Here is a 27,854-nt window from a genome sequence, read left to right as displayed (position 1 = left end):
GGACAGAGTATCGAAGGGCTACACTATTTTGGTAGGGGACTTCAACCTAGTATTAGATCCGGAACAAGATAGCTCGACCCAAAGGCAAAAAAACACAGACAAATTCATACGTGGGTTGCGAGACAACCAACTATCTGATATCTGGAGGGAATTACATCCGAGAGAAAAGGATTTTACATTCTACTCCCACCTTCATGATTGCTATAGCAGAATAGATTACTTCTTTTTTATAGCAGAATGGTCCAAAAGATCTCCGATACATTGATCCATGATATTTCATGGTCAGATCATGCACCAATCGAACTACGGTGCTCCCAAATTAATCTAGACAGACCAGGAGCAAACTGGAAGTGGAATGAGTCAATTCTTAAAATACCAGAGGTACTCCAGATGCTCAATGTGGAAATAGATCCATTTTTTTAGAATCAACAAAGATAGTGGGGATTCCCACCTAACACTCTGGGAAGTTCATAAGGGATCGCTCAGGGGTACCCTCAACAACATAGCAGCAGGGTGCAAAAAGGAGAGAGAAGCAAAAGTGGTGAAATTACAGGCTAAATTACAGAAGCACTCAGACCTACATAGGCGAACTAGGAGAGCAGACATCCTAAAGGAATGAAAAGATGTGAGAATAGAGTTGAATTTTATACTTACCTCCCAGGCTGAGAACTCTTTAAGTTGGTCAAAGAGGAAGTTTTTTGATAAAGCAAACAAGCCAGATACCATGCTAGCAAACCAAATCAAAAATAGACAAGCCAACTATTACATACATACTATTGTAAAAAGTCAAGTAAATTAATTATGAAAGAGTTCAAAAATTACTATGAGGAGCTCTATAATGGAGATAAGGTCGTCCATGGAGTCATAACAGAGCGGGCCTTGAGGGAATTCCTAGAGGACTCTGGCCTTCCTAGGTTTAGTGGGGAGGAGAGGGAGCAGCTTCAAAGATACTTTTCTATTGAGGAGTGTTAGAAGTAATTAAACACCTGAAAACCTCTAAAGTACCAGGTCCTGTACTCCAACACTGCACTTTATTTCAGCCTCTAACCAGTGATAAATCAACATACCCCAGGCTAGTCAAAACTCTGTACACTGCACATGATGACAGTCCAGTCAAGTGTTCTGTAGTGATAGACTGGCTACCGACTAGAAGTGCTTTTGGGGGGCTTCTCCCCCGCAGCATGGGCGTCCCTCCTCTTGGCTGTCAGTACCGCAGACCCTCTCCAGAAGTTGCTGACCCACGTTACCCAGTATACTTCCTTCAGGCATCCTAGGATCACTCGCCTAAGGGAACTAGAACAGCTATAGCTCAGCTGCCAACTCTGTTCACCTCTTTTAGGTTAGTCTTAGGTCGTGCTTTGTGAGGTTCAGGGACCCCCTGACTACACCTAGACTCCCTTTTTCTGCAATACTTGCTCTGGAAGTATAATCTTACTCTTCCAGTTTTGCTTCGCTGGAAGCCTGTCCTGATTTATCTCAGCAGAGCCTCCACCCCTAAGTACTTCCCCCACCCCTAAGTGAGATCTGGGGGTAGGAAGTAATTATGCTACTGGTGCTGCCCTTTACCTGTTGGCTCACAGGAGCCTAAGCCTATGCCACAGAGAGCCTGGGGTGTATCACTTACTATATGGTGCAGCACCTCCACCTGTGAGGGATCCAAGCAGAGTGGAAGCAGCCCCTCACAGGACACAATCACAATGAACACATAGCTTTGTAAAAATAGAAAGGCAATTACTGAACATAGATATAACAGATAACCCTAAACACTAGACTCTATATTGACTAGAGATACAACTGCCCAATGCCTCGGAGGGCCTTCACCCCACACCACATACCCAAAGTCCCAAAAGTCCCACACCCCACCCCATAGGCGTGATCAGCCCCGTACTAGATGAGGATATAGTTGGTGCACTTGTTATATAACGATACCTGCCGGGTGTGTCCACACCCGGGCGCGCTGACGTGGAGATAAGTGGATCCGCCGATCCCACGACGATTCCACCTCCGTGTGGGATGATGTCCTGTAGGATGATCCCATTGTGGAAACCGTCTCTGCAACTGGACAGGGTCTAGTCCCAGACCACAACCTTCAGGGCTGCGCAGCATTCTGGCTGTGTCCCTAAACTAGCAAACAACTAAAGGGGCAGGGTCCCTACCTAAGGGCCTGTCCCTGTAGCAACCACACACTATTATTTGAGTAGGGCCTAGCTGGGGCCTAGGGAAGATCTCTGGCCTAGTGCAGAGGCTACTCGCCTGCCTGCACATGTACACCCTCCCCTGTCTGTGTCCCAGCTCACTGACTCCTTTGCAGCAGGAGAATCTGTAAGCCATATTGGCTGTAATGCAGCAGGTGATAGGGGTGAATGGGCAGTCCCCAGATGCTTCTGGGTAATGTAGCCCCGCAGGACCTCTTTACTATTGGGGCCGCGTGCGCGATCTACATTGCGCATGCACGACTCTGTAATGGCCACCGCCTATTGCAACTGCGCATGCTCGAACTGGGGATGTCCCTGCGCTATGGAGCACCACCTCTGCCCATCTCCAATCGCGTTGCCCATGCACGAACCGTCGCGCGTGCGCAAATACACCAACCATGGCGGCGCCCTGCAAAGGAGGACGCCGGCGAGCCTGTCGCCCTCCCTGCAACATCCCCCTGGCATCGGAGGAAAGGGGTGGAGAACGGAAGACTGGGGGACCAGAGGGGACCTGGTTACACTTAGTTTTATTCTTTTGTGTACTTAGTAATTATTGTGCCATTATTCGTCAACTAGATAGTCCTAAATACAGTAGCTGCAAAGCTTAGTGACAATGTCCCTGACAAAATGGGATTTATTTTTATTTTTTTACAAGATAGAAATAAGTAAGATAATTACTTTAAGGATGATTAAATATTTCTTTTAAAAAAAAGACGCTAATTACACTCTAAGATATTATTTTAAAAAATGTTTTTAATTTAGCCACTAGATTAAACTGAGACAGTGGTTTCTCCTTTCTGGACACTTCAGTAAGCTTGTAACACTATGAACCGCACTCAGTACTATTTAAGTCGATATCTACTGTACATCTGCATATACATATATGTTATAAATGCATCTTGCTGACATATTCTTGACCAACTGTGTGAAATTGAAGTCGTATAACTCTTGGCTTAGAAATATGATTATGGTAAAACTTTTAGTAAACCCACGTCATCATTATTGTTAAAATTGGTGCAGTACATTTTGAGAATGAAATAGGTGAATAATGCACCCAGTTACCCTTTAGGCCACCATTGAACCGTTTGGGTACCGTATGATGAAGCTACTACTGTACGTTATGGGGTCTGGAACTCCAGGGGTTCCATGATGTAGTACATCATTATCTACCTGCTTGTTTTTCTAAAGGAGACTACGTTCTGCACTCCAGTGGGGAACATACCAGGAGAGGAACCGGAGAGCTCCTCTTCTGTTCCATCATCAGTGACGGAGTGATCACATGATCAAGAGTGCTGGAGGGGCTTTGCACTCTGGTACAGCAGCTCCTCTGACACTTGAAGGGTTAATACGTTTTGCTACACTTGCACTGTAGCTGAACTAGTGACTCAGTGAGAAAAGGCAATGACTCTTAAATAAACATTGGACCTGAGTTTGAATCGGGGGAACCCGATTCAAATCCCAGTGTTGGCTCCTTGTGACCTTGGGCAAGTCACTTTACCTCCCTGTGCTTAAGCGACCAAAACATTTATTGTAAGCTCCACGGGGCAATGACTCGTGCCTACAAAATTCTATGTACAGCGCTGCATACACGGTCAGCGCTATATACAAGAAAAAAACGATTATGATGTCAAATTAGCCCATTTTGTGTTTCCTAGCCCCATATTTAAGAAAGCATATTTGCCAATTCTGTTCCTTTACACATGTTCATGCATCAAGGGCTATATTTAATAAGTGGCACTGCTCCCTAATGGCCGTAATTAGTAGTCTTATGTAGTAGCAGGGCTTAGTAAATATGGGCCAAATGAATTTTCATTTTTGTCTTTGACAACACTTTAGCATAATAAAAGAATGTTACACTAGCTCCTTTACCTCAGCTATATTTACCACTTATGTCACAGACACTGCCCTTGTTGGATTTAACATTAAATCACAAATCCTGTCACAAATGGGTGTGTTTCAAAACATTATAATAAATTATCAATTTGAGATAATGAAACATATCGATATACTATTTCTTTGTATTTCTGTCAACATGAAGATGTATGAGGCTATGTATTAAGGGAAATTGTGCAAGACTATGTATTTAAGGGAAGGTGTGCAAGGCTATGTATTAATGGAAGGTGTGCAAGGCTATGTATTTAAGGGAAGGTGTGCGAGGCTATGTATTTAAGGGAAGGTGTGCGAGGCTATGTATTAAGGGAAGATGTGCAAGGCTGTGTATTAAGGGAAGGTCTGCAAGCCTGTGTATTATGGGAAGGTGTGCAAGGCTATGTATTAAGGGAAGGTGTGCAAGGCTGTGTATTAAGGGAAGGTGTGCAGGGCTATGTATTAAGGGAAGGTGTGCACGTCTGTGTATTGAGGGAAGGTGTGCAAGGCTATGTATTAAGGGAAGGTGTGCAAGGCTGTGTATTAAGGGAAGGTGTGCAAGGCTATGGGGGTCATGCACTAAGCAGTGATAAGTGCTTTTAAGTGAGATAAATGCCTTTATTGCGTGATACTGTCTGCTATGAGATTCACAAAGCAGTGATAAGTGCTTTTAAGTGGGAAAAAAATGCCATTATAGCACGATACTGCAGTGTTATCACTGCTTTGTGAATCTCACAACAGGCAGTATCACGCTATAAAGGCATGAATCTCACTTAAAAGCACTTATCACTGCTTTGTGCATAGCACCCAGAAAACCCACTTATCACTGCTTAGTGCATGACCCCCTATGTGTTAAGGGAAGGTGTGCAAGGCTGTGTATTAAGGGAAGGTGTGCAAGGCTATGTATTAAGGGAAGGTGTGCAAGGCTACGTATTAAGGGAAGGTGTGAAAGGCTGTGTATTAACGGGAAGGTGTGCAAGGCTTATTATTAAGGGAAGGTGTTCGAGGCTATGTATTAAGGGAAGGTGTGCAAGGCTACGTATTAAGGGAAGGTGTGCGAGGCTATATATTTAAGGGAATATGTGCGAGGCTATGTATTAAGGGAAAGAGTGCAAGGCTATTTACAGTATATAAGGAAAGATGTACGAGGCTATGTATTTAAGGGAAGGTGTGCGAACCTATGTATTTAAGGGAAGGAGTGTGAGGCTATGTATTTAAGGGAAGGTTTGCCAGGCTATGTATTAAGGGAAGGCATGTGAAGCTATGTATTTAAGGGAAGGAGTCTGGGGCTATGTATTTAAGGGAAAGAGTGTGAGGCTATATATTTAAGGGAAGGTTTGCCAGGCTATGTATTAAGGGAAGGCATGTGAAGCTATGTATTTAAGGGAAGGAGTGTGGGGCTATGTATTTAAGGGTAGGTGTGCGAGGCTATGGATTAAGGGAAGGCGTGTGAAGCTATGTATTTAAGGGAAGGTGTGCAAGGCTATGTATTTAAGGGAAGGTGTGCGAGGCTATGGATTTAAGGGAAGGTGTGTGAGGCTATGTATTTAAGGGAAGGCGTGTGAAGCTATGTATTTAAGACTTGTGGTGTAAGATAAATAGCATTTATCGAATAAAAAATATGAATTTGTTTAAAAGAAATCTAATGCTGTATCTGCCATAGTTCTGCAGCTCACTTTTCAGGTTAACTCGTTTGAAAGTACAGTATTTGCTGCTTTTACACGTGGAACAAATCCTGCTATGCTTGTGTCTTTCAGTGCCACCCTGGGCCTTAATAGCAATAGCCATAGTTGCAGTCGTCTTGATTCTTACCTGCTGCTTTTGTGTCTGCAAGAAATGTTTATTCAAAAAGAAGAACAAGAAGAAGGGGAAAGAAAAGGGTGGAAAGAATGCTATTAACATGAAAGATGTTAAAGATGTAGGGAACACCATGAAAGACCAGGTAAGGTAGACACATGTTCTGTGCTTTTTAGTGTAAAATGTAATGTAGTGTCGTTCATTTTATACATTTTCAGTTAATTAACCATCACCTTCTATACTATCTTTTCCACAACATTAGTATCCAATCCTCCAATGCTCTTTCTAAATATACTATACATGAGGTTTTACTGTATATACTGAAGTTATCAAAACAAATACAGTGAAACATTCCCTTTCCTTTAGTTTGATTTTTTTTAATTATTGATACATCTCCTCCCTTTTTGCATCAGGTTAACAGAAGGCGACAGATAAATTGGGGTTATTTGCCCCCAGCTGCAAAATTGGAACAAAACCTGTGCAAAAGAAATGCACCAGATAAATCACAGGGAAAACTCCCATTATTTTATTTTGATAAATAGGGTGCTATTGTTTGCACTGACTACAGTATGATCCAGTTTTGCAGGTCGGAGACTTTAGAAAAATCCATTGCTCCCTCTGATCATATATTGCACATCCAACGTCAGCATGCACCGTAATAAGATTACAAGATCCATAGGAATAGGATTACATATAGATTCATCATTTTTTAAACAATAACCTATTGAGGATCGTTTATAAAGTAAAGGATCTTAAAATGATGCTCTTTACAGTGCTTCTGTGCTGTATTGTACCTGTCGATCAAACACATTTGCATTATATTTAAAAACTTTTACAAAGTTATGCATAAAGGTTAAAAAAATATATAAAGAAAGATATATAATCATTAGTTATAACTAGACTCATGCATACAACATGTGCCTTTGTCATATAGTCTATGAAAGTATAATATTAAAAAGTATTCTTATAAAAATATATGCGCTTTTTTATTATAAAATAAACATGCAAAAATGTTACTGCAATGTTAATCGGTTGTGTCTTTGCCATACTTTAGTTGCCACTATTGTAAACAAAAAGAACGACACATACATCACATCTTACAGTATTTGAAATGAAGAGAGAATATTAGAAATAATTTTGTGCCTTATTCAGTGACTTCTTAGCACTAGATGTGGCTAATGGTTTTTTTTTTAGACACAATATCATGTAAAGTATTTGTACCAAAATCATTTTGTTGTTTAATTAATAAAATGATAATGTGTAAAAACATTAGCCACACATATTTCTGCTTCATTTTTTTAACCTGTGCTCCAATTAATTATAAATAGTTTAACTACGATTACAGTAAGTCAATAAAACACATTTATTGGTTTAAACTTATGTTCAATGTTAAAGGATTTTGATTATGCATAACTTTCATCTAAATGAAGTACTGTGGTTTTCTGCTAATTGTAACAGATTAATTAGTGTGCAATATGTTTTGGTGTGGACTTTACTCTCTCTGTACTTTACTAACAGTGTGTTATTAGGTATTGCTTTCCTTAACTTATCTACTGGATGTTTATTTTGTCTTGTTTGATGTTATTTACTTTTCTGTAATGTATTATGTTTGTTACCTGGAAAAAGTATCTTATATTCAAAATAGTGGTGTTTTTTGAAGACAACTGAATTATTTATTAAAAGTTAACCATTTTTTTCTTAAGAAAGAGGTGAACTCATATATATATATATATATATATATATACACACATATATATATATATATATATATATATATATATATATATATATATATATATATATATAAACTCCCTTTAAAAATGCCTGTGACCGTATTATTGAAATTCCAACTTATTTACAGAGCCATTTTATTGATACTAACACAGTTCTGTGTGGATTAAGTAGCCATCGGTCATGGTCAGAAGACAATTGTTTCATTTTCGGCAAACTACTATTACAACAATGTTTTTGGTGCAGCACTAAAGTAAATAGTTCTTACTGTATTAAAGCCATTGATTTTAAAAGCTACAGCTCCTTAAGTACACCCGTCCCGTACCATTAGGAAAAAATATAAATGTTCCTACTCACCCACTGCCAACAACATAGAGGGATATGAATGGCTTCAGCTACTATGTTGCTGCTCATTTCTGTTTCTTGGGAAAGCCTCAATCAGCATTGTATGTTTGTCACATTGAAATTTAAAGTATACTTTTTTTTATTTGATACTCATGTGAGTAGTCTGTTTTTGTCATAGTTTTCTTACCTCTCTGATTAGAAGCAATCTTACCTTTTGATTGCATTTTCACTCATCCATTTTCCACTATACAGTAAGTTCCGCAGGAGCTATTATTTCATTAAAACTTCAGTTTTAATGCCTTAAATTCTATTTATTTGAGTGATTGAACCATGAAAGCTATATGGGGGTACTCCTTTTATATGCATTTATAATGCTCTCTGCCAAAAGGTGCAAAAAATAAAAACTTTTTCAGCCTGTCAAGTTGGAGTCAATTTCAGCTTCTCTCTTTGAATGACTACCTCCAGGGAAAATAGGGCATGCTGACAAAATATTGGTGCACCCCACTTACAATTGAATGACTGCGGCAGAAGGAGGTCCTGTGACTTGGGCACATTTGCAAAGTGTTAGTGGCAAAGGCAGGACTTGGGCCTAGAGCATTGAGATAGTAATTGTTATACCACTGCATCAAGCCTCCTTCAATTATCAAAACACTGGTTTATTTTGGGGTTTGCACGGTAGCCCAACTCCTGAGAGAAGTCCTGGTCTCTCTGGTTGTCTGAAAATGTTGCGGAGGTACAGTATATCACACAGCTGGTGATGTTACAGCAGAGCCGGCATTAACTGCACTGACTGAGTACACAGCAGCAAATGGACATAAGGATCCAGAGACTACAGGACGTGACAGGATCCTCTGGGTGGGCGCCACACTTCCCCTTAAAAGTGTGAAGGCTTTTATTTATAGACACCATGTGAGTGCAAAACCATATGTGTTTTTTATGTATTTTTTTAAATTAAAACTGCGCTTCTCTATGGGCGTTTTGTGCGCTTTCTCTTTTTTCTTTCCCCACACAAAATCAAACAACATCAACAAAAAATGGGGATGGCTGGGCAGGGTACTCTGCAAGTGTAAGGCATGGAATGACTTACCCGCCTCGGCCTGCTACCTATAACACCGTCCCTAGAGCCAAAATCCACCCCCAGGGTGCGTCAACCCAACCCGAAGGCGCAAAGAGTAAGACAACTGGGAAGGTGTAGCCTAGCTCTTCCAGTCATGCCTCTCCCCCTCCCCCCTATATGCATAGGGCTAAAGGCTATTTAAGTCCACACCCGCAATGGGGGAAATGTTTTTCTAGAATCTAAACAAAAAGGAATGAGAAGCTATAGTTTAGTAATTAATGTGTTCCTAAATGGAAGGCTCCTCTGAAAAGAGGCAATCATGGCATGATTTAAATGTGCGTTTCTATGATTCACAATGATGAGGTTCAAATACTGATTGAGGATGCACAGGTGAGAGCACCACTCTGTCATGACAAAAGATCACATATTGATTTTATTTGCCTGAGGGTTATGTGACATTCCCAAATGAAAACTGTGACATGCAAAGTACAATATTTCTATAAGACTAAAGAAACTAGCAGAAAGCATGGAAAATGGGGCCACGAATATGATTTGATTGGTACGAAAGCATATTTCTGTCCACATTAGCTGCAGAGATATCTGCTTAGCTCTTCAATCTCACAGTAATGACTCATATATATTTGATAGTGTAAAGAATTTCAAAAGGATTTACAGTCAGATTGAGGCTATCTATCAAACACGTTGCATTAACCAAGTCTGCCACTAATTTAGAATTCTGTCCTTAAGAATTTATGTCATATGCAAGAAACATTCTGATCGCGTTTGATAGAGTTATCTTGGTTAGACAGTATTTGTGCCAGATGAGACCTGGCTGTTCAATTCATTACAAAAAGTTGAAGCACATTATAGCAAGACACAAAAATGGAGACATCCCATTAAATTGTAGGGAATGGGCAACTAATCTCACATCTAACCCCATTTCTAACGCTTTCAATCACTCATTGTTGTTAATGTGGTGAAATTGAAATAAAGTACCTTGATACAGTGATAAATAAATGGAATTTCAAAATGATTCATTTAATAAAATTATAATTGTCCTATACATCAGTGGCAATGCATGTAGCACTGCACATATAACTTACCTTTTAATGTGAAAACCTGCTTTATACATATTTGATGATAAATAAAATATTTTGCAGCATGCCAGCAGTGTCCAACAATGAAATGCACTCTGTAAATAATACTACTTGAGTATAGAGGATGAACTGTATATGAGATGATATCTAATGGTCATTTTCCATGGTTCAGTACTTGCTAATGTTTGTGTGACTGTCTTGATTTAATTTCTTCCTTCTGTCCTCCTTTTCTGTGTTTCATGACTGTTCTGGATTGTCACTTGCGGTAGGTTGATTTTTTTTCTATTTGGATACACCATAGACAGCTACAACATTCTGTGATTAGTTGCTTTGACAGCTGGGGCTTCTGAATTGAGATTAATCCACTGCTTAAACACTGCTTAATACATCAAGAGGCTGAACTAAATTGATTTCATTCAAAACTAAATAGATGTATTCCCCCCAAATACAACTAGAATTGCATTAGAAAGCTAGTCATGTGATTGCTGCGAACCATCCTAATTTTATTATACTTATATCTATTGTATGTCTTTATTTATATAGCGCCATAAATGTACATCGCGCTTCACAGTAGTAATACATATCATATAAATAACAAATAATATAAATAACAGATCATGGGAATAAGTGCTTCCGACTTAAAAATAACATTAAGGAAGAGGAGTCCTTGCAAATCAATCATTTGGCTAGTATTAATTTTGTTACTGGTGTCATTTAAAATGACCTGGTAAAAGGTCTTGATGGTAACACCACACGGACAGCTAGGTATTGTCACTACCCAGACATTTGTTTCTATTTATTTTACACCAATGATCACATCTCATAGGAGTGATAATTAAAGCAACAAACATCAACTCAGTCTCTCCATAAATGGGGTATTTGGTACACACATAACCCTGATTCTTACCAGGGGGGGGGGGGAAACTGCAAAGAACTGTATGACTCCTATAGTCTTAATATCAACAGGAGACTTCCTAAGCCCCCCCCCCCCCTTGTTAGATTTCATAATTATATCGCTTGCTTGTCTCCTGTTAATGTGTTTCTTTCTCAGGGATAACATGAAACATGCCTTATATTGTTAATTAAAAAATGCTTCCTCTTGCCTAATTTTAAAAAAAAATGTATTCAGTAGTTGGTGCAGTAAAAAAAAATGTCACTTCCCAGATAGATGGATACTGTGTCTTCTCCTTCTAGTGAGAAGGAAAGCATGCAACTATTATGTTGAAGAATGGATGTGTTCTATTTTCTAACCCTGGTTTTATTAGCGAGCGTTGTTTACTCGACCACATAGCTTGAACTGGTTGATCAGGTGTCTTTGCTACTTTAATGATCATTTCTCAATAATTTCTATTCTTAATTAGTATGAAAAGCATTCGTTTCTGCACAGTTCTTATGAAAGCTGTTTTTTCAAAATATCTGATCTGGGCACCATCGAGGGTCTTTGAAATGTCTTCTGTGCCTTGGCTGTATTACGGCAACATGAGTTTGTTAACAATCCAATGATACTTCTATTAGTGACCAAATGGCTACATAGTGAGTGAATGTTGGATGGTATCAAAACTACTGCTGTGCCCAAAGACTGTAAAACACAGTGATGAAAACATTTAATAGTCTGGCAAAAGGTAGATATTACATTGCCAAATATATTCCTTAGTTAACATCCACCATTAACTATTTATTTAGTCTTTTTTTTTTGTTGCCAAAAAGCTTCTTGGCACATCAATAGTTCTGCTGCCAACACATTCATATTCCTGCATTGTGAAAGTAACCAAACTCAAAACACAAAGATAAATATCTGGCCCAGTGTTCTACTGGTCACCAATTAAAACATATGTTTTGAAATACAATACAAATGGAAATATATATTTTTCATTGAATGTATATAGCAGGTTTCTTTAACATGACACGCCAACTTTATAAAGAAAATCATGAGTGGGAAGAGCACAATATTTGCTTTTGATTCTAACTATCGCTGCTTTGGTGATTTTGGATTTTGCCAAAATACCAACCTTTAATGTCTGGTCACTAAATAGGAAAAAAATGGTAAATGTTATTTTAATGCAGCAAGAACACATACGCTTTCTATTACTAGTTTAACATGGGATATTAAATCTTCAGTTAATGAAATTGCAAAGCAACCACTTAATATCTAAACAATGTGTAAGTTTTGTTGCAAATATTCTTATTAATAAATGAATTTAGCTCAGCCTAATGTAGCTTTACATTGATAATACAATTACATAATTAGCCTACTACAACCTGTACTTCACAACCCTGCATTCACTGATAGCATGAAGTTATTTCGAATTATATACTGTACATAATAGTAGATGGCACATTTGAGATATATTTATTGGTTTGAAGTTTACTTACCTGATTGTAAGGCAAAAAAAAGACAACAATATTTTCTAAACTGTGCTTTGAACTTTAATTTATTGCATGCTGTCCTGAGTTTATATTTTTCAGTCTCTCCATTCAGAATAAATATATGACCCTCCCTATCTATTAGCATGTTTATGGACTAATGCTCTAAAAAAGCAATGCAATCAAACCAGATTATTTAAAACTAAGATGGCATTTTCCCATAGTACAAAAGCTTAGTAGAATTTTTAATTATCTGCCTGCTTTTTTTCTGAAGAGGATTTTCTTCTTTCATCGCTCTATTGCTGCATGCTGGCTACATGTTTACACTACATATGTTAGATGAATAAACGCGACGAAAAGTAAGACTGGAATCATCTGGTCCTTGCTTGAAATGGCCTCCCATTGAGTCTAACAGTCTGGAAGTGTGCTGATAACATTCACCAACTCAAGCATGCTGTGCATTCTTTCTACAGGCCTTGAAGGATGATGATGATGATGACGACGATGATGCAGAGACTGGTTTGACTGATGGAGAAGACAAAGAACAACCAAAAGAAGATGAGAAGCTGGGGAAGCTTCAATACTCTCTCGATTATGATTTCCAAAATAATCAGGTTGGAAAATTGGTTTAGATCAGGAGTGGCCAACTCCAGTCCCCAAGGGCCACCAACAGGTCAGGTTTTAAGGCTATCCCTGCTTCAGCACAGGTGGCTCAGTCACTGATTGAGCAGGGATATCCTTAAAACCTGACCTGTTGGTGGCCCTTGGGGAATGGAGTTGGCTATCCCTGGTTTAGATGATGACACTTGCTTGCTTGCTAAACTTAACAAACTACCTGTACAATCTTGCTCACGTTCTTAAATTAAAAAAGGGCACTTACCATAACCATTTGTACCTAAAACTAAAAGAAAGAAATCTTTCAGATAGCTGACATCAATACGTAGTTTGTTTATGCAGAAATGTGTCAGCTGTAGAACCTCCAAACATCAACTGAATTGTTCTAAAACGCAATTGTGTGGTGTTAAGTAACACCTCATTAATAAGATGTCACCACACTCACATGCATGGTTTTATGTCTTAAATGTGTTTGACATAAACCATGCTTAGCACAATATTTAAAAACAGCTTATTATTCTGACTAAACATGAAAGCATTTCAAATCAAAGAGAAATGGAAAGTATTTCAGGAGCCGGTGGATCAAAAAAGCCTTATCTTAATGTTCATTGCGAATGCAGAGGCGCAAATCTTCTGTTCTCTTGTATTGTGACTGGCCACTGAGTACTCCTAGAATAGCATTAAATCAATGGGGGACTTTATAAACCTCAAACAGCTAAGGCCTGCCAAGGAATAATAAGTGGAAGAAATTGGTTCTTACGAACAGATTTTGCTTTTTCTATAGATGAAAACAAACTTGTGAATTTTATTGAAGAAAGCAGTTGTTCGGGCTTTCAGTGTTGCAAAGTCAAATGGAAAGTCATTGAACTCTCCCACTGTGTAAAATGTTTGCAGGGACAATTCTAGTACTGTATACATAATAGCTATATTGCAAATACAAAGTCTTGTGCTAGTATTACACTGAAGCTAGTTTGAGTGCCCTAGGGATTTTAAAGTAAAGAATAACATGCAGTTATTGCTATGGTATGCATACACCTGCCCTGCAGAGCACAGCAAAGGTATGATTGAGGCACGTCTCACGCCAATGCAAACCTTTCTGTAATACGTTATCAATTTAGGTAGAGACTACCAGTTTCAGGAATCTACTTGGCCTCTTTCAGACTTTGTTTGCTCTTAGAAGCATATCAGTGGTACTGTAAAAGGAGCAGCCAAACTATATTTTCAGACCAGTGTAATTGTCATCCTTAAAAAAAAAAGATGCAATGCAGTGAGAAGTTGCAACTTGCTTGTTCCCATATCCACAACTTTACAGCCTTAAAGCAACCTTTATATTCATTATTGCATCTCAAAATATACAGAAATCCCACCTACAATCTCTATATGATTACCAGCTATTCAGTGCAAAACTCAGTGCACATAATCTTTGGCCAAAACTAAAAATGGTGTTTCTGCAGCACTTAACACCCTTCATGAGCTGTAGGTTTTCTTTCTTTCAAGAGTCTATAGATCCAATGAATAAGAAGTGTCATATTTTACAGTAAATTGAGAGTAATATTCCCCCCCAATTAATAAATACATTTGTAACCACTTTAGCAACAAAGAGACCTACAACATTAATTACTATGATGTGCTTCCGTCATCCAGAGATGAGGAACTTTTTTTCAGGTTGCTGCAAGCCTAATTGTCATTCACCTTGCACAATGCATTGCACTAGACTTCAAAGAGAGGCATGACCAAAGAACTCTGTAGGAGAATGATAGCTTATTTCAAGCAGATATTTTAGTAGAGGAAGTGAATTATTTTTCCACTCCACTGGGTAAAAATCATAGGCTCGTTTTTCTGTCTTTCATGTGTACAGTTATGTGCGGTTTGTGGGTCCATCATTCTGCAACTAGAATAAGAATGAGGCCAGAATGAGATAAATTAAGACAATATTCCCCGTTGTTGAAATGCATTGTAATTTTTTTATTTATATATATATATATATATATAATGGTGACTTTCGAAATTATCTCACCAAAAATCAGAGATTACTATATGTACTGTAATAATAAAGCAATATGGTAACAAAAGAAAACGGAAATTAAAGGACAGACATCATTTATAGTACCGCTTATTTTTATGTGACAGAATAGTTTAGATGGTGCTCATTTTATGTCACAAAATCAAAATAGCTTGTTGTTTTTTTTTTTGCAAATGCAAGTTCTATTTTCCGTGAAAATAAGTATTCTCTGATGCTAAAAATATATAGAAAAGCTGAACGGTTTATTCATTGTGTCTTGTTCAGTTTTTGAGTTGTAGGGTAATATTTTGTACGTGCTCCCCATAACAGTTAAGTGAATTCAGAAAAGAAGTAGGATGGGAAGTCCCCAGTAAAGATGGACGGATCTGCCCAAATCCGTTTTCCGGCTTTTCACCGATGTTACCGCTAAAATCCATTTTGTGGTGTAAAATCCGCGAATGGATTGGGCCGTTACAATCCACACGGATTCATCAAAATCCGCCATTGGATACAACCCATGGCCGGATTTGAATAACCCAATCCGCGGACTCAGCAATCCGTTGGTGGATTCTTAAGAATTGCCAACAGATTGCTGAATCCGTGGATTGGATTCTACAAATCGATCCACGGGTTTCAGAATCCACGTAGTGTATTTGTAAAAATAATATAAAATCCACGTGAATCACCCTTTTTGACATTGATCTGCTGAAATCCGTGGACCAAAGGTAAGTGGCCGATCCGCTGCGGATCCAAATGTTCCTAGATCTAGTCCCCAGTGGCCAAAGCAGAGGAAAAATTAGGACAGAAATTGAACAGGTTCCAGAACTACGACAAGGCAGGAATGCAACTGGAGCGAACGGCTAATGTGGACATAAACAAGAGGTTCAGGCAAATACATAGACAAGCAGAGTCCAGAGTTAGGGAAAACAGCAGATGTCCAAAACAGTCCAGGTTGGGGTATAAGGGAAAGCTGGTCATGACTAGAGTCTGGACAACAGAGAGGGCCCCGTGTGGACTGGAAACTGATTGCAGTTTATACAGCTGCAGTGGTCAAAGATATTTATTGGTTATTGGTGGAGAATAACAGGCAGAGAACAGTGGTGCTAATCAGCTACGGAATAGATCTGTGGCAGCTCTATTGCATTTGCTGACAGTGACTCGCATATAACTAATACAGTACTAGTTTCCTTTGAGAAATTGCACAAACTGCTTAAACAAATACGTATGTTAGAAAGCATTGTAAATGTCATATGTCATATGTGACTAACGTTACCTCTGTCAGCATGTCACACATTTCTTGCAGCAACTCCTTTAAAACCTGACGCTTTCTACCTTGTAAAGTTTGTAAAGATGAAATATGTTTAGTATTAATATGCAGCATATCTCAATCCAATGTATTGCAGAATTCTCTGCCCCTGAAGGGGTTGTAAAATTCCTGTATAAGAAAATAAATATCTTGAGCAATGTTACAGAAAGAAAAGCTGTAGGTGCAGAAAGAAAAACATGACGTGCATTATGAAAGCTCGGTAAGTTGAATGTCATCTTTCGCTCTTGTTCTCGTTTGTTCTATTTTCAGCTGATGGTTGGGATAATTCAAGCCGCTGAGCTTCCCGCTTTAGATATGGGAGGTACATCTGATCCTTATGTGAAGCTATTCCTGCTGCCAGATAAAAAGAAGAAATTTGAAACAAAAGTCCACCGAAAAACCCTTAATCCTGTGTTCAATGAACAATTCACTTTCAAGGTATTCTTTTAATACTGTATTACCGTGATGTGTATGTGTGAAAAACTGTCTTGTATGGGTTTCCAATCTAAAGAGCTGCTCAACAGTTATCCAGCAACTGACAAAAAGAAACAAATATTTGGTCTGAAAAAATAAAGAATAAAACTGTGTTTAAGATCCTAAGCAAAATGTTACAAATCTGGATTAAAGCAGCAGTCCTGCAACCCCCTTTTTGTTTTACTATATGCACTATGTGAGCAGCTTTAATGAGAAATAATTACCTAAGCTGCCGATTAATTCGTTCTGCTGTGATCAGTCGGCCAATATCTTACTTTTGGGGCTATCGAAGTGGCCTCCTTCTGATTCAGCAAGTACTTGTAAGACCAAGTCCCGAATTCAGTGCTTTATAAAAACCTTCAGTGTGCAATCATATAGATGTATGACGGCTGTTGATAAATAACAATGTTCACGGGAATCTTGTGCAGATGAATGTGTCCACATACAGCAGAAGCTTTAAACTGAGCCCATATCTATGTGGACAGGTAATGTGCTATCTGGCCCGGATTATATGGGAAGAGAAAAGGGAGTTTAGGCATCGGGGAGCACAGTGTGAGTGTGCTCTCTGCCACCAATATCACCTAGTCAACCCCCACGGCCAAACCATGTCACACTGGCTCTGTATATATAAAACAAGTAAACAGCTCTTCCACTCACGCACTGCGTCCTTGAAGATTGTTTCCAATTGGTGTGCTCCCAGCTGGCAATGTACTGTAGCAACTGAAGAAAAGATCGATGGATGGCGGTGCAGAGCGGTTACAAAAAGGCTGGACGTGAGACCATGAGATAAAAAAATATACATTTATTCTACTCTTAAGCAAACATATTTCCGGTAAAAGGACGGCAGAGGACTCTCTTTTTTACCAGAGATATGTTTGCTTAAGAGAAGAATAAATGTATTTTTTTTGTCGCACGTCCAGCCTTCTTTCTATTCGCTATGCACCGTCATCCATCGTTAATTTCTTCAGTTCCTTCTGACTCAGTGCTGCAGTCTGTGAAATGCTGCAACTGCAATGTAACATATTACTAAGTGTAATACATTATTGTTACAGCTTTTAGCTTTGCAATCAACAGTCCGCTGCTGGAAAAATGGCAACAGATCTGTTTGTGATACTTTGTTGCCAAAGGGCAGAGCTCAAAAAGGTGTGTGTGCGTGCAACTTACAAACGAGGAAGTGGATGTGACTTTTTAAATGGTTTTTATAGCAACCAAAGGATGATCAGAACATTTTTAAAAATCATCAAAAATGGCATTACGCATTGAAAAAAAAGGTACTATGTATTATATTATGCATTACCACAGAACTGATTTATATATATAAAAAAAAAACCACGTAGGATTTTTGACGTTTTGCAACTTTACCCATTGCCCACCACCTATATTATTTGTTTCAAGCTGTATACAAAAAAAAATCTTGCAATTGGATATTCCGTTTAACGGTCCTGAAAAGAGCTACTTGATGCACCACTCAAATTGTTTTTGTTTCCTTGCCAGATGGAAAAATCTTTTTATAACAAGTGCTTTACAGTTGATGCAGAACATCAATCAGATACTTGGCAGAGACAATAACTGCATACCAAATGTAGTAAAATGTGATCAACCCAGATGCAGAATTCTGCATATCTCAATATAATGTGTACATCAGTTAACTTCTCCCACAACCCACCTTAAACCATCAGTTGATGTACATCAGGCAAAAAGGTCAATTGTGTCCCTTTTTTACATGGCTTCTTACTCTATATGTTACATTCACAGAAGGGGTATAGAAGTAAGCATATAAGTAATCATATTAGTAAAACAAGTTAAGTAAATAACTGTATCATTAACAAGAGTTTGTAAAAAAACATAGTTCAAATATTATATTGGATAGTTTGGATAGTTTCATTGTCGAAGGAAGGTTATGAAATTCAGGACTTACTACCCAAGCAATGCCCCAGAGCTAACCATCTGATTGGACGAGCTGTTCTCAGCATTTTATATCATTCAATGAAATCTGTTCCCATCTGTCAAATGCAAATTGTGCAAGTGCCTTTTAATCTCAATCTCTCCTCTTACGTTTCCCCACAAATACCTGCCAATTAGGATTCTATTCCATTTGTAAGTGGATGTTGTCCAGGCAGATGTGCGAAATGCAGTGAAATTTGCTATGTATTGCCTGCCCCATTCAGCTGTTGGACAGCTACAGTATAACATATCATTAGTATTTGCTGAATGCATGTGTCACACAAGAAGTAACAAACGCCATAAAGCAGGGAATGTGTAAATGTTAAACATAAAAACATAGTTTGCATTGACAAACATGAACATATCTCAGGAGTGTTGGGGAGGAGAGTGGAGCATCATATCCTGGTATCAGGATCTATTCCCTATTCTTTATGTTGCTAAAGCAATACCTGTAGGTAGAGACAGTTTAAATAAGGAGTGTGGCATCACAGGATAAGCAGAGGGGTTTGATGGAGCATACCACCTTTGTGTGCATTAGGCCATTCATTTTTATGTTGAGTTTGGATGTACTGTATGATTGTGTTGTACTGTATATATATAAAAAAAATGTAGGTAAAAGTGATAAAACAAAAGGGAATAAATGAAGAATAGTTAATTTCTCACAGTTCAGGTAAATAAGAGTGATGAGAATGCAGGGGTTTGTCAGATTCAGAGGCAAAAATCTCAATATGGTTGAGCAACTGTCGACGTGGGACAGTAGTCGTTAGACTGGGCTATTGAAATACTTCATTTAAGAGGTGAGTTTTAAGGTTTAACTTAAAGGTGGGGAGAGAAGGTGCATAGCATATCCTGAGTGTGAGGGAGTTTCAAAGATATGGAAGGAGCAGTTGTGGTAAAAGGGGTGGATTACAGCACAGGTGATGAGCGGGGGCATAACAAGAGATCAACGCTGATAAGTACTGTAGGGAGGCGCAGATACTTGATTCCTCTCTCTCATTCTCCTCTCACATTCAAAACGTTTCTAAAACCTGTCGCTTTTTCCTCCGCAATATAACAAAGATACGCCATTTCCTCTGTTACTCGACTTCTAAAGCTCTGACTCAGGCCCTCATTCTCTCCCGTCTCGATTACTGCAACCTCCTGCTGTCCGGCCTTCCTGCCTCTCACCTGTCTCCCCTACAATCTATCCTAAATGCTGCTGCCAGAATCACTTTACTCTTTCTTAAATCTGTCTCCGCGTCTCCCCTCCTGAAATCCCTCTCCTGGCTTCCGATCAAATCCCGTATCTCACACTCAATTCTCCTCCTCACTTTTAAAGCTTTACACTCTTCTGCCCCTCCTTACATCTCAGTCCTAATTTCTCGCTATGCACCATCCCGACTCTTGCGTTCTTCTCAAGGATATCTTCTTTATACCCCCTTTGTATCTAAAGCTCTCTCCCGCCTTAAACCTTTCTCACTTTTCTGCCCCGCACCTCTGGAATGCCCTTCCTCTCAATACCCACAAGCACCCTCTATATTCACCTTTAAGACCCACCTTAAGACACATCTGCTTAAAGAAGCATATGAATAGAACTGGATTATCCTGGACAGAGTAGAACAGATGTGATGCTTCCAAAATTAGAGAGAATTCCTCCACGGCATGTATTAATGATCAGGATAACAATGGGGAGTCCATGAATAATAAGGCATATATATGGCAAGGGCTAAGTGTCTAGGGGGGTCCACTTGACCTCCACAGCTTAAACACTATATAAACCCAACCAAATAACCAATATTTGAATAGCAAAAGCACAGGTATACATTTATATATATGTTAGGGCACTGCGGCCCTTTACCTTGATGCTTAGCAGGACCTCCAGACATCCAGGGCGTTTATCCTGGACACATGATACATAAAGCTTGGCCCCCTACAGACGCACTTACTAGAATGCCCTCCTACGGTCTCTATATGTTCCCCTACCTACCAATTCAATATTAAGCTCCTAGGAGCAGGGACTCCTCTTCCTTAATGTTACTTTTATGTCTGAAGCACTTATTCCTGTTATATATATTATTTGTTATTTATATGATTACAACATTTATTACTACTGTGAAGCGCTATGTACATTTATGGCGCTATATAAATAAAGACATACAATACAATACAATAAGTGGAGAGCCTTAAAGGTAAGGAGGATAACTTTGTAAATGATAAGAAATGTGATGTGAAGCCAGGCGAAGGATTTAAGGAGGAAATGAGCAGAGACAGTTTGGGGGAAAAGTGAAATTATTCTAGCAGCAGAATTTTGGATAGGTTGAAAAGGGGAAAGCTGTGAGGCAGGGAGTCCTGTTAGCAGTATATTACAATAATCCAGACAGGCGAGAATAAGGGCATGCCTAAGAGTTTTAGGCGTAGATTGAAAGAGGAAAGGGTGGATCTCGGCAATATGGTGGAGTAAGAAGCAACATATTTTAACCATGCCGTGAATGTGAATAGAGAAGGAAAGGGAGAAGTCAAATATCACTCCTAGACAACGTTGTTTGGAGACAGGATAGATGGTAGTACCATTTACTGTGATGGAAAAAGGGAAATTGGGCCAGATTTGGGGGAAATATATGGAGCTCAGTTTTAGAGATATTAAGTTTAAGACAGCTGAGCACCATCCACAGGGATATAGCCAGGAGGCAATCCGAGACTCTGAACTGGATTGCTGGAGTGTGGGAAAGATATATAGCTAAAGCTGGATAGATATATCTTCGTATCATCTCCATAGAGATGATACCTGAAGCCAAAAAAGTTGAGGAGGTTACCAAGTGATAGTGTATATAGAGAGAACAGGAGAGGTCCCAGGACAGAGATCTGAGTATACCAATAGACAGATCATCAGAAGACAAAGACATGTTAGCAACAGAGACAGAAAAGGCGCGACGTGAGAGGTATGATTAGAACCAGGATAGAGCTTTGTTGCAGATACCAAGAGAGTTTAGAATATAAAGAAGAAGAGAGTGATCGACAGTATCAAAAGCAGCAGAGAGATCGAGTAGGATTAACCCCATTAATTTCAGTTCTTCCAGAGAAACATACCTCCATAGGGGGTGTCCCTAGCTGCTCCGCTAGGCTATCAGGGTTCACATAATAGCCTCTTTTCAAAACTCCCACAGATGTCATCCGGTGCAGCTTCCTTTTTGCCCACGTGACATTGAAGCTGTAAACTTCCAGGAGATACAGACTTCTGAAATGGGGATACCGGTATCTCGGGAAGCAGGGGGTCCCCGGAGCTGAGATGAATGAAGTTCAGCTCTAAAGACCCCCTGCTTCAATACTATATAAATAATAAGAAAATAAAAAACAGCTTGGATTGCTCCTTTAAAGGAAGAGGGGAATGTGCCCGAATATAGGGTGGGATTGAATATGTGAGTGAGAGTGGGGACTAAGGAGTAAGAGTTCTGATAAGGTGATGGGGTTGAGAGGGCATATGGTAGAGGGAGAAGAGAAGATCTGCTGAGAAACATCCAACTAACTGGAGAAAATGAATCAAGAGTGGAAGGAGGCTTAGGTACTGTAGAAGCATAGAGGAGGGGAAAGGGACAGAAGGATAGTCCTTGTGAATAGCATCAACCTTGCCTTTAAAAGTAGTTAACAAAGGCTTGTGGAGAAGTGAAAGAAGGCTGGGAAGTGGGAGGAGAATATCGGAGGAGGTAGTCAAATACAGAAGAAAGACGACGTGGATTGGATTTGTGAGTGTTGAAGAGTGAGGAAAAGTGGTATGGTTTGCCCTTAGAAAGAGCAGAGTTAAGACAGGAATAATCTTGATAAATATCACGCCCATAGGTTAAAAAATACTTATGCACTTGTCGTGTTGTACTGCAGGGAGTTCAGTTGCCTATTAGTTTATTATTTTATTCAAGTGTGTCAGTACAAGATCTGTGTCTGTCATATTGGAAGTATTTAAAGATGTTACAGTAGTAGTTTTGTTGGCAGTTGTATACCGTAACATGTCCTAGAACATTAGAGTACACATACACTATTAACTGTACATAAAAACACACGTCAAATTGCCTGTTTCTGATGTTAGGAAGTTTCCCAGTGACTGGCTATGAAGCACGGAAGATTCAGTTGCTCCCTTCATCTGCCTTGGTTGTACAGTTTAGCATTTTTAATCAGGTCCAAGAGGGGATGATTTAATCTCCCCAGCAGATGATTAGAAATGAAAAGGAGAGAGGAAGAAGAAGTGGCGAGTCACGGAGCAGAGGGAGAGGAGGGCTGGCTAGGAATGAGTCAGAATCATTAGAAAACAGTACATTGTTGCTAGTGTTACAAAAAGTGGTGTAAATGTGCTTGATTTCAAGAGTCCTATTGTTGACAACAATGGATAGTGCTTTTTTTATTTTTTCTATTAAAAACACAAACTATAATTTGAAGCATTGCTGCCCTATTAAAAAAAAAAGAGACTGTGACCTGACAGGTTGCTGCATACATTTCCACTCAGTGCCAAAATTAAACCACTCCTAGAGCAGAATGAGAGCATAAAATCACACCAACCCCATCTTCATTTCTGACATACAAGCATATATTGAACTGAGGAGCAATAATTCGATTTTGCTACCTACACTTTACTTAGAAATATAAGTTTAAAGGTATTTCAGAAACAGACAGTTATTTTATTTGGTTGCAATATTTGCAGAGAAAGGGTTCTATGGACATACAACTTAGAATAGTTTAACACATTAAAAGGCGAAAAATGGACTTCCGGTATGGCGCCAGGGCTGTGAGGACGCACTGAGAGGAGGTCCGACGGGGAGAGCCGCAGTAACCGTGCACCGATAGCCGGCAAAACACCTCCAAAATTTAAAGGGACAAGCTCTCCAACAAGCGGAGGCACCTGCATAGAGAAATACCTCTCCATACTACACAGATGGCCCCAAAAACAGCAACAGCATCGCCAGGACAAGGGAGAGAAAAGGAGAGAGACCCCTAAAATGGCCGACAGCCACGAGGCTCATGCAGGAGAATCAAGTCAGACCAGGGAAGCAGGCAACCAGGCACAAACAAGGTCAGAGCATGAGAGCATTGCTAAGGCTGTAGCATTGCTAAGGCTGTAGCAAGAGAAATTCTCCCACAACTAGACAAAAAAATTGACAAAATAAAAAAATCCATAGATGAGTTGAAAAATGAACTGACAGCACATACCTCAAGAGTGGAGGAGGCTGAAGCTAGAATCAGCAATGTGGAAGACGAAATGTCTGAAACGCACCAAGCAGTAGAAGAACTGAGAAAAAAAACTGCATATTGGAGGAAAAAGTTGATGACCTTGAAAATAGGTCCAGACGAAATAACATCAGACTGATAGGGGTGCCTGAATCAGTAAAACAGTACCAACTGATAGAGTTCTGCGAAAAATGGATCCCAGAGCACCTTGGGCTCTCCGCAGACCAAGCAATAAAGATTGAGATAGCACACAGAATGGGGGCTGCAAGGCAAGATCAAGACACTAAACCTAAACCGATAATAGCAATGATTCTCAATTTTAATGACAAAGTCAGACTTATTAAAGCCTTCAAAGAATTGGACCAATTGACATATGAGACCAAGCGAATTATGATTTTCCAGGACTATTCGGCAATGGTCTCACAAAAGAGGAGGGAATTCAGCAGGGTTTGCACCACCCTATTCAAGCAAAAACGGAAATTTGCACTGATATATCCGGCAACCCTAAGAATTTATACCGACACAGGAGTGAAAACCTTTACCTCCCATGACCAGGCGGAAAAGTATATGGCAAAGATGACAGCAACCAGGGACGCAGAGGAGGATCGAAACGCCGCAACAGAGGATGAACGCTGAAGGAGACGTTTGCAGAGCCCAGAAGCCCATTTCGTCCGAAAGAGACTGAATTAAGATAAATGTGCCTTTTTTGGTTAAAAAAAAAAAAAAAAGTGGATGTATGAGGGTGTGTATGGGTACATGTATAGGTGTGAGTAGGATCATATATGAGCATGTGTATGGGTACATGACAATGCATAGGTATGCGTATGGATATATGAGTCTATATATGTACATGTGTACAGAAGTGTCTATATACATGGGATCATAGCCCACTGGGCTCCCATGCCCTATAACTCTGTACCAACAGATCCACTTATGCATCTTGGACTTGATGTAAAACATTGTTCAAACCAGGAGGGGGGAGGCAGGAAAGAAAGAACAGGGGAGGAAGAGCAAAGGCTGCCTCAGATATACTGTATGAGCTGGGGGAAGAAGGGGAGGAGGGGAAGAGAAGAAGGAATTGAAGAAGGAGGGACAGGAGAGGGAGGGGGAGAAATAAAGGGGAGGAGGTGAGGGAAAGGGAGGGAGGAAGGGAAGGAGGTGAGGGAAAGGGATGGAGGGGAAAGAGAGGGGAGGGGGAAGAAAAGAGGGAGGGGGGAGAAAAGAGGGAGGGGGGGAGAAAAGAGGGAGGGGGAGAAAAGAGGGAGGGGGGAGAAAAGAGGGCGGGGGGGAGAAAAGAGGGAGGGGCGAAGAGAAGAGAGGGGAGAGGGGAGAAAGGAAAAAGAAGAGGAAAAAAAGAAATATATATATATATATATATATATAACCATAACAACATGTTAATGTCATGCACTAACCTGAATGTGTTTTCCTATTGTTTTCCTATCGGGACATACCTCCATTGAGCTCCTGGTATCGCAACTGGGGTGAAGCAGTATAGACAGAACAAGAAGAGACAAGGACAGACACCAGACAGAAACCGAAACCATAACAGCAAGAAAAAGACCGATCCCCAAGGGGGACAGAGACGAGAAACCATGCTACCGACGAGAGGTACACAGATACACAAACACACGAACATAAAAACAATGAGACCAAGACAATAGAGGGAACGGGGGTAAACCCACACTGCATGGCGCTCACAACACAAACAACAAATACACTTGGTCAAGCAAAAGGGACACAAAGATAACTCAACATACGACAAATCTTATTAATAAATAAGGACAAAACATCTACAGGACAAGGGGAAAAATAAAATAAATATAAAAGAAATAGAGAAAACTGCTAAGGGAAAAAATAAAATAAAAAATAATATATCCCCTAGTAGGGACACGGAGACTAAAGTGCACACACATGGAGATACACCTGATATACAGGAAGTTAGAAATACACCTCTGGAAAAAAGTGAAGTCCAGAAAAGAAAATAAAGCTAAAAGTTTAAAAAGCTGGAAGTTAAAAGTTTAAAAAGCTAGAAGTTACAATCTAGCAATTTACGGCAGAGATCATGTTGACACGCCGGTTTAAAAAAAAAAAAAAAAAAGAGTGTTGGAAACAAGCAGAAAAGAGTAAAAAACCCTAGAGCAAAATACTCAACAAGAAACAGGAAAGAGATAAAGAATACATACCTAGAGGACACCGAACACACACATATATAAAATGCACACACGAATAATAACATGGAATGTCAAGGGGCTTAATAATCCCATAAAACGCAAAAAAGTACTAAATTACCTAAAAAAACAAAAAAGCAGATATAGCATTCCTACAGGAAACGCATTTAAATTAAAAAAAAAAGCAATAAACTCCAAAGAGATTGGGTAGGACACAGTATCTTTTCCCCGGCTATAGGAAAAATAGCGGGAGTAGCCATACTTATGAATAAAAACCTCCCCCTAGAAATAATCAACACAGAGAGCGACAGCGAGGGAAGAGTTATAGTGGCAGAGTTTAGAAGTGGGGGAATAGACTACCTCCTAGGCAATGTATATGGACCAAATGACCACAAGTCTGAGTTTTTTCAAGAGACTATAAACAAGATACTGAAATATAAACATAGAAATATTGTCCTGGGAGGAGACTGGAACGCAGTCCAAGACAAGTTCTTGGACAGGTCAAGCCACAAAGACAGCACGCCCAAAGATAGTATCCAAAGCAAAAACATGAAATTGATTTAAACAGCAATAGGGGTTGGATGGATGGATGGAGAACACTTAACCCATTGGAGAGGGACTTCTCTTTCTACGCCAATGTACATAATTCATTTTCAAGAATTAATGCAATCCTCCTAACACCGAACCTACTTAACAAAATAGCACACATAGACATGGGAGAGATAATTATTTCTGATCATGCGATAGTACGCCTAGATCTAGACATGGGATTAGGCAGAGCAAGCCCGAACACCTGGAGATTCCCAAACTACATGAGCGATAGCGAAGACTTTGTAAACTATCTAAAGGGGGCCTGGGAAATATTTGAAAATACAAATTAGGAACATAAGACGAACCCCATACTTTTCTGGGAAACATCAAAAGCAGAAATTAGGGGCGACATCATGGCATATGTCTCTAGAATGAAGAAACAGGCAACCCAGGAGTATTGCAAAGCAAGTAAAGAACTTAGCAAGGCATTCAGAGCATTCAAAACAGCCCCAACATCTCAAAATAAAGAAAACTATAATCAAAAAAATCCACATGTGAGGTGTGGCTAGAGAAAAAAGAACTAGGGAAAAAATCAATAAAAGAAGCCAAATTTTTCAGACACGGAAACAAGATAGGTAGGCTCCTGGGAAACCTTATGAGAAATTATAGGTCAACTAAACCCATCACTAAAATATATGATAAGACAGAAATAACCACAGAGGCAAAAATAAATAAATGAGGTGTTCAAAGAATACTATAGCAAACTATATAGAGACGGGGAGGTAAACCTAGAAGCAATGGAAACTTTCTTTAAAAACATTAAGATACCTAAAATAAGTCAAGAAGATATCGACAGACTAAACTCTCCAATTACCCAAAAAGAGATAAAAGACACAATCCAAAATCTTAAAAATTGCAAGGCCCCAGGCCCGGACGGGATGTCAGGAGAATACTATAAAATTCTGAAAGAGGATCTGATAGAACCGCTACAACAAGTATATCACAAGGCACTCAAAGAAGCCACGTTTATGAAAACAAGCGAAATGGCCCATATTATGATAATGCACAAACAGGGGAAAGATCCCCTGAGACCAGAATCGTACAGACCAATCTCACTGATTAACCAGGACGCCAAAATATTTACCAAAATCATGGCAGATAGGCTAGCG

The 27,854-nt window shown here is 39.4% G+C and overlaps 1 protein-coding gene across 2 annotated transcripts in view; it reads left to right on the top strand.

Moving 5' to 3' along the window:
* The window catches only part of SYT1 (synaptotagmin 1), a 905,119-nt gene that overhangs the window by 690,359 nt on the left and 186,906 nt on the right, over window positions 1–27,854 (top strand). The window contains exons 7-9 of one of the 2 annotated variants that reach the window (XM_075600187.1): window positions 5,819–6,003; window positions 12,926–13,066; window positions 16,646–16,813. In XM_075600187.1, the coding sequence (XP_075456302.1) occupies window positions 5,819–6,003; window positions 12,926–13,066; window positions 16,646–16,813 (494 nt within the window). The remainder of the gene's footprint in view (window positions 1–5,818; window positions 6,004–12,925; window positions 13,067–16,645; window positions 16,814–27,854) is intronic. The other variant, XM_075600188.1, reaches the window with a different exon arrangement.

The sequence above is a fragment of the Ascaphus truei genome, chromosome 5 (genome assembly GCF_040206685.1).
Source record: "Ascaphus truei isolate aAscTru1 chromosome 5, aAscTru1.hap1, whole genome shotgun sequence".
NCBI classification, from domain to species: domain Eukaryota; kingdom Metazoa; phylum Chordata; class Amphibia; order Anura; family Ascaphidae; genus Ascaphus; species Ascaphus truei.
The sequence above is the reverse complement of the archived record's forward strand: the minus strand, read 5'-3'. Positions and strand labels throughout refer to the sequence as shown.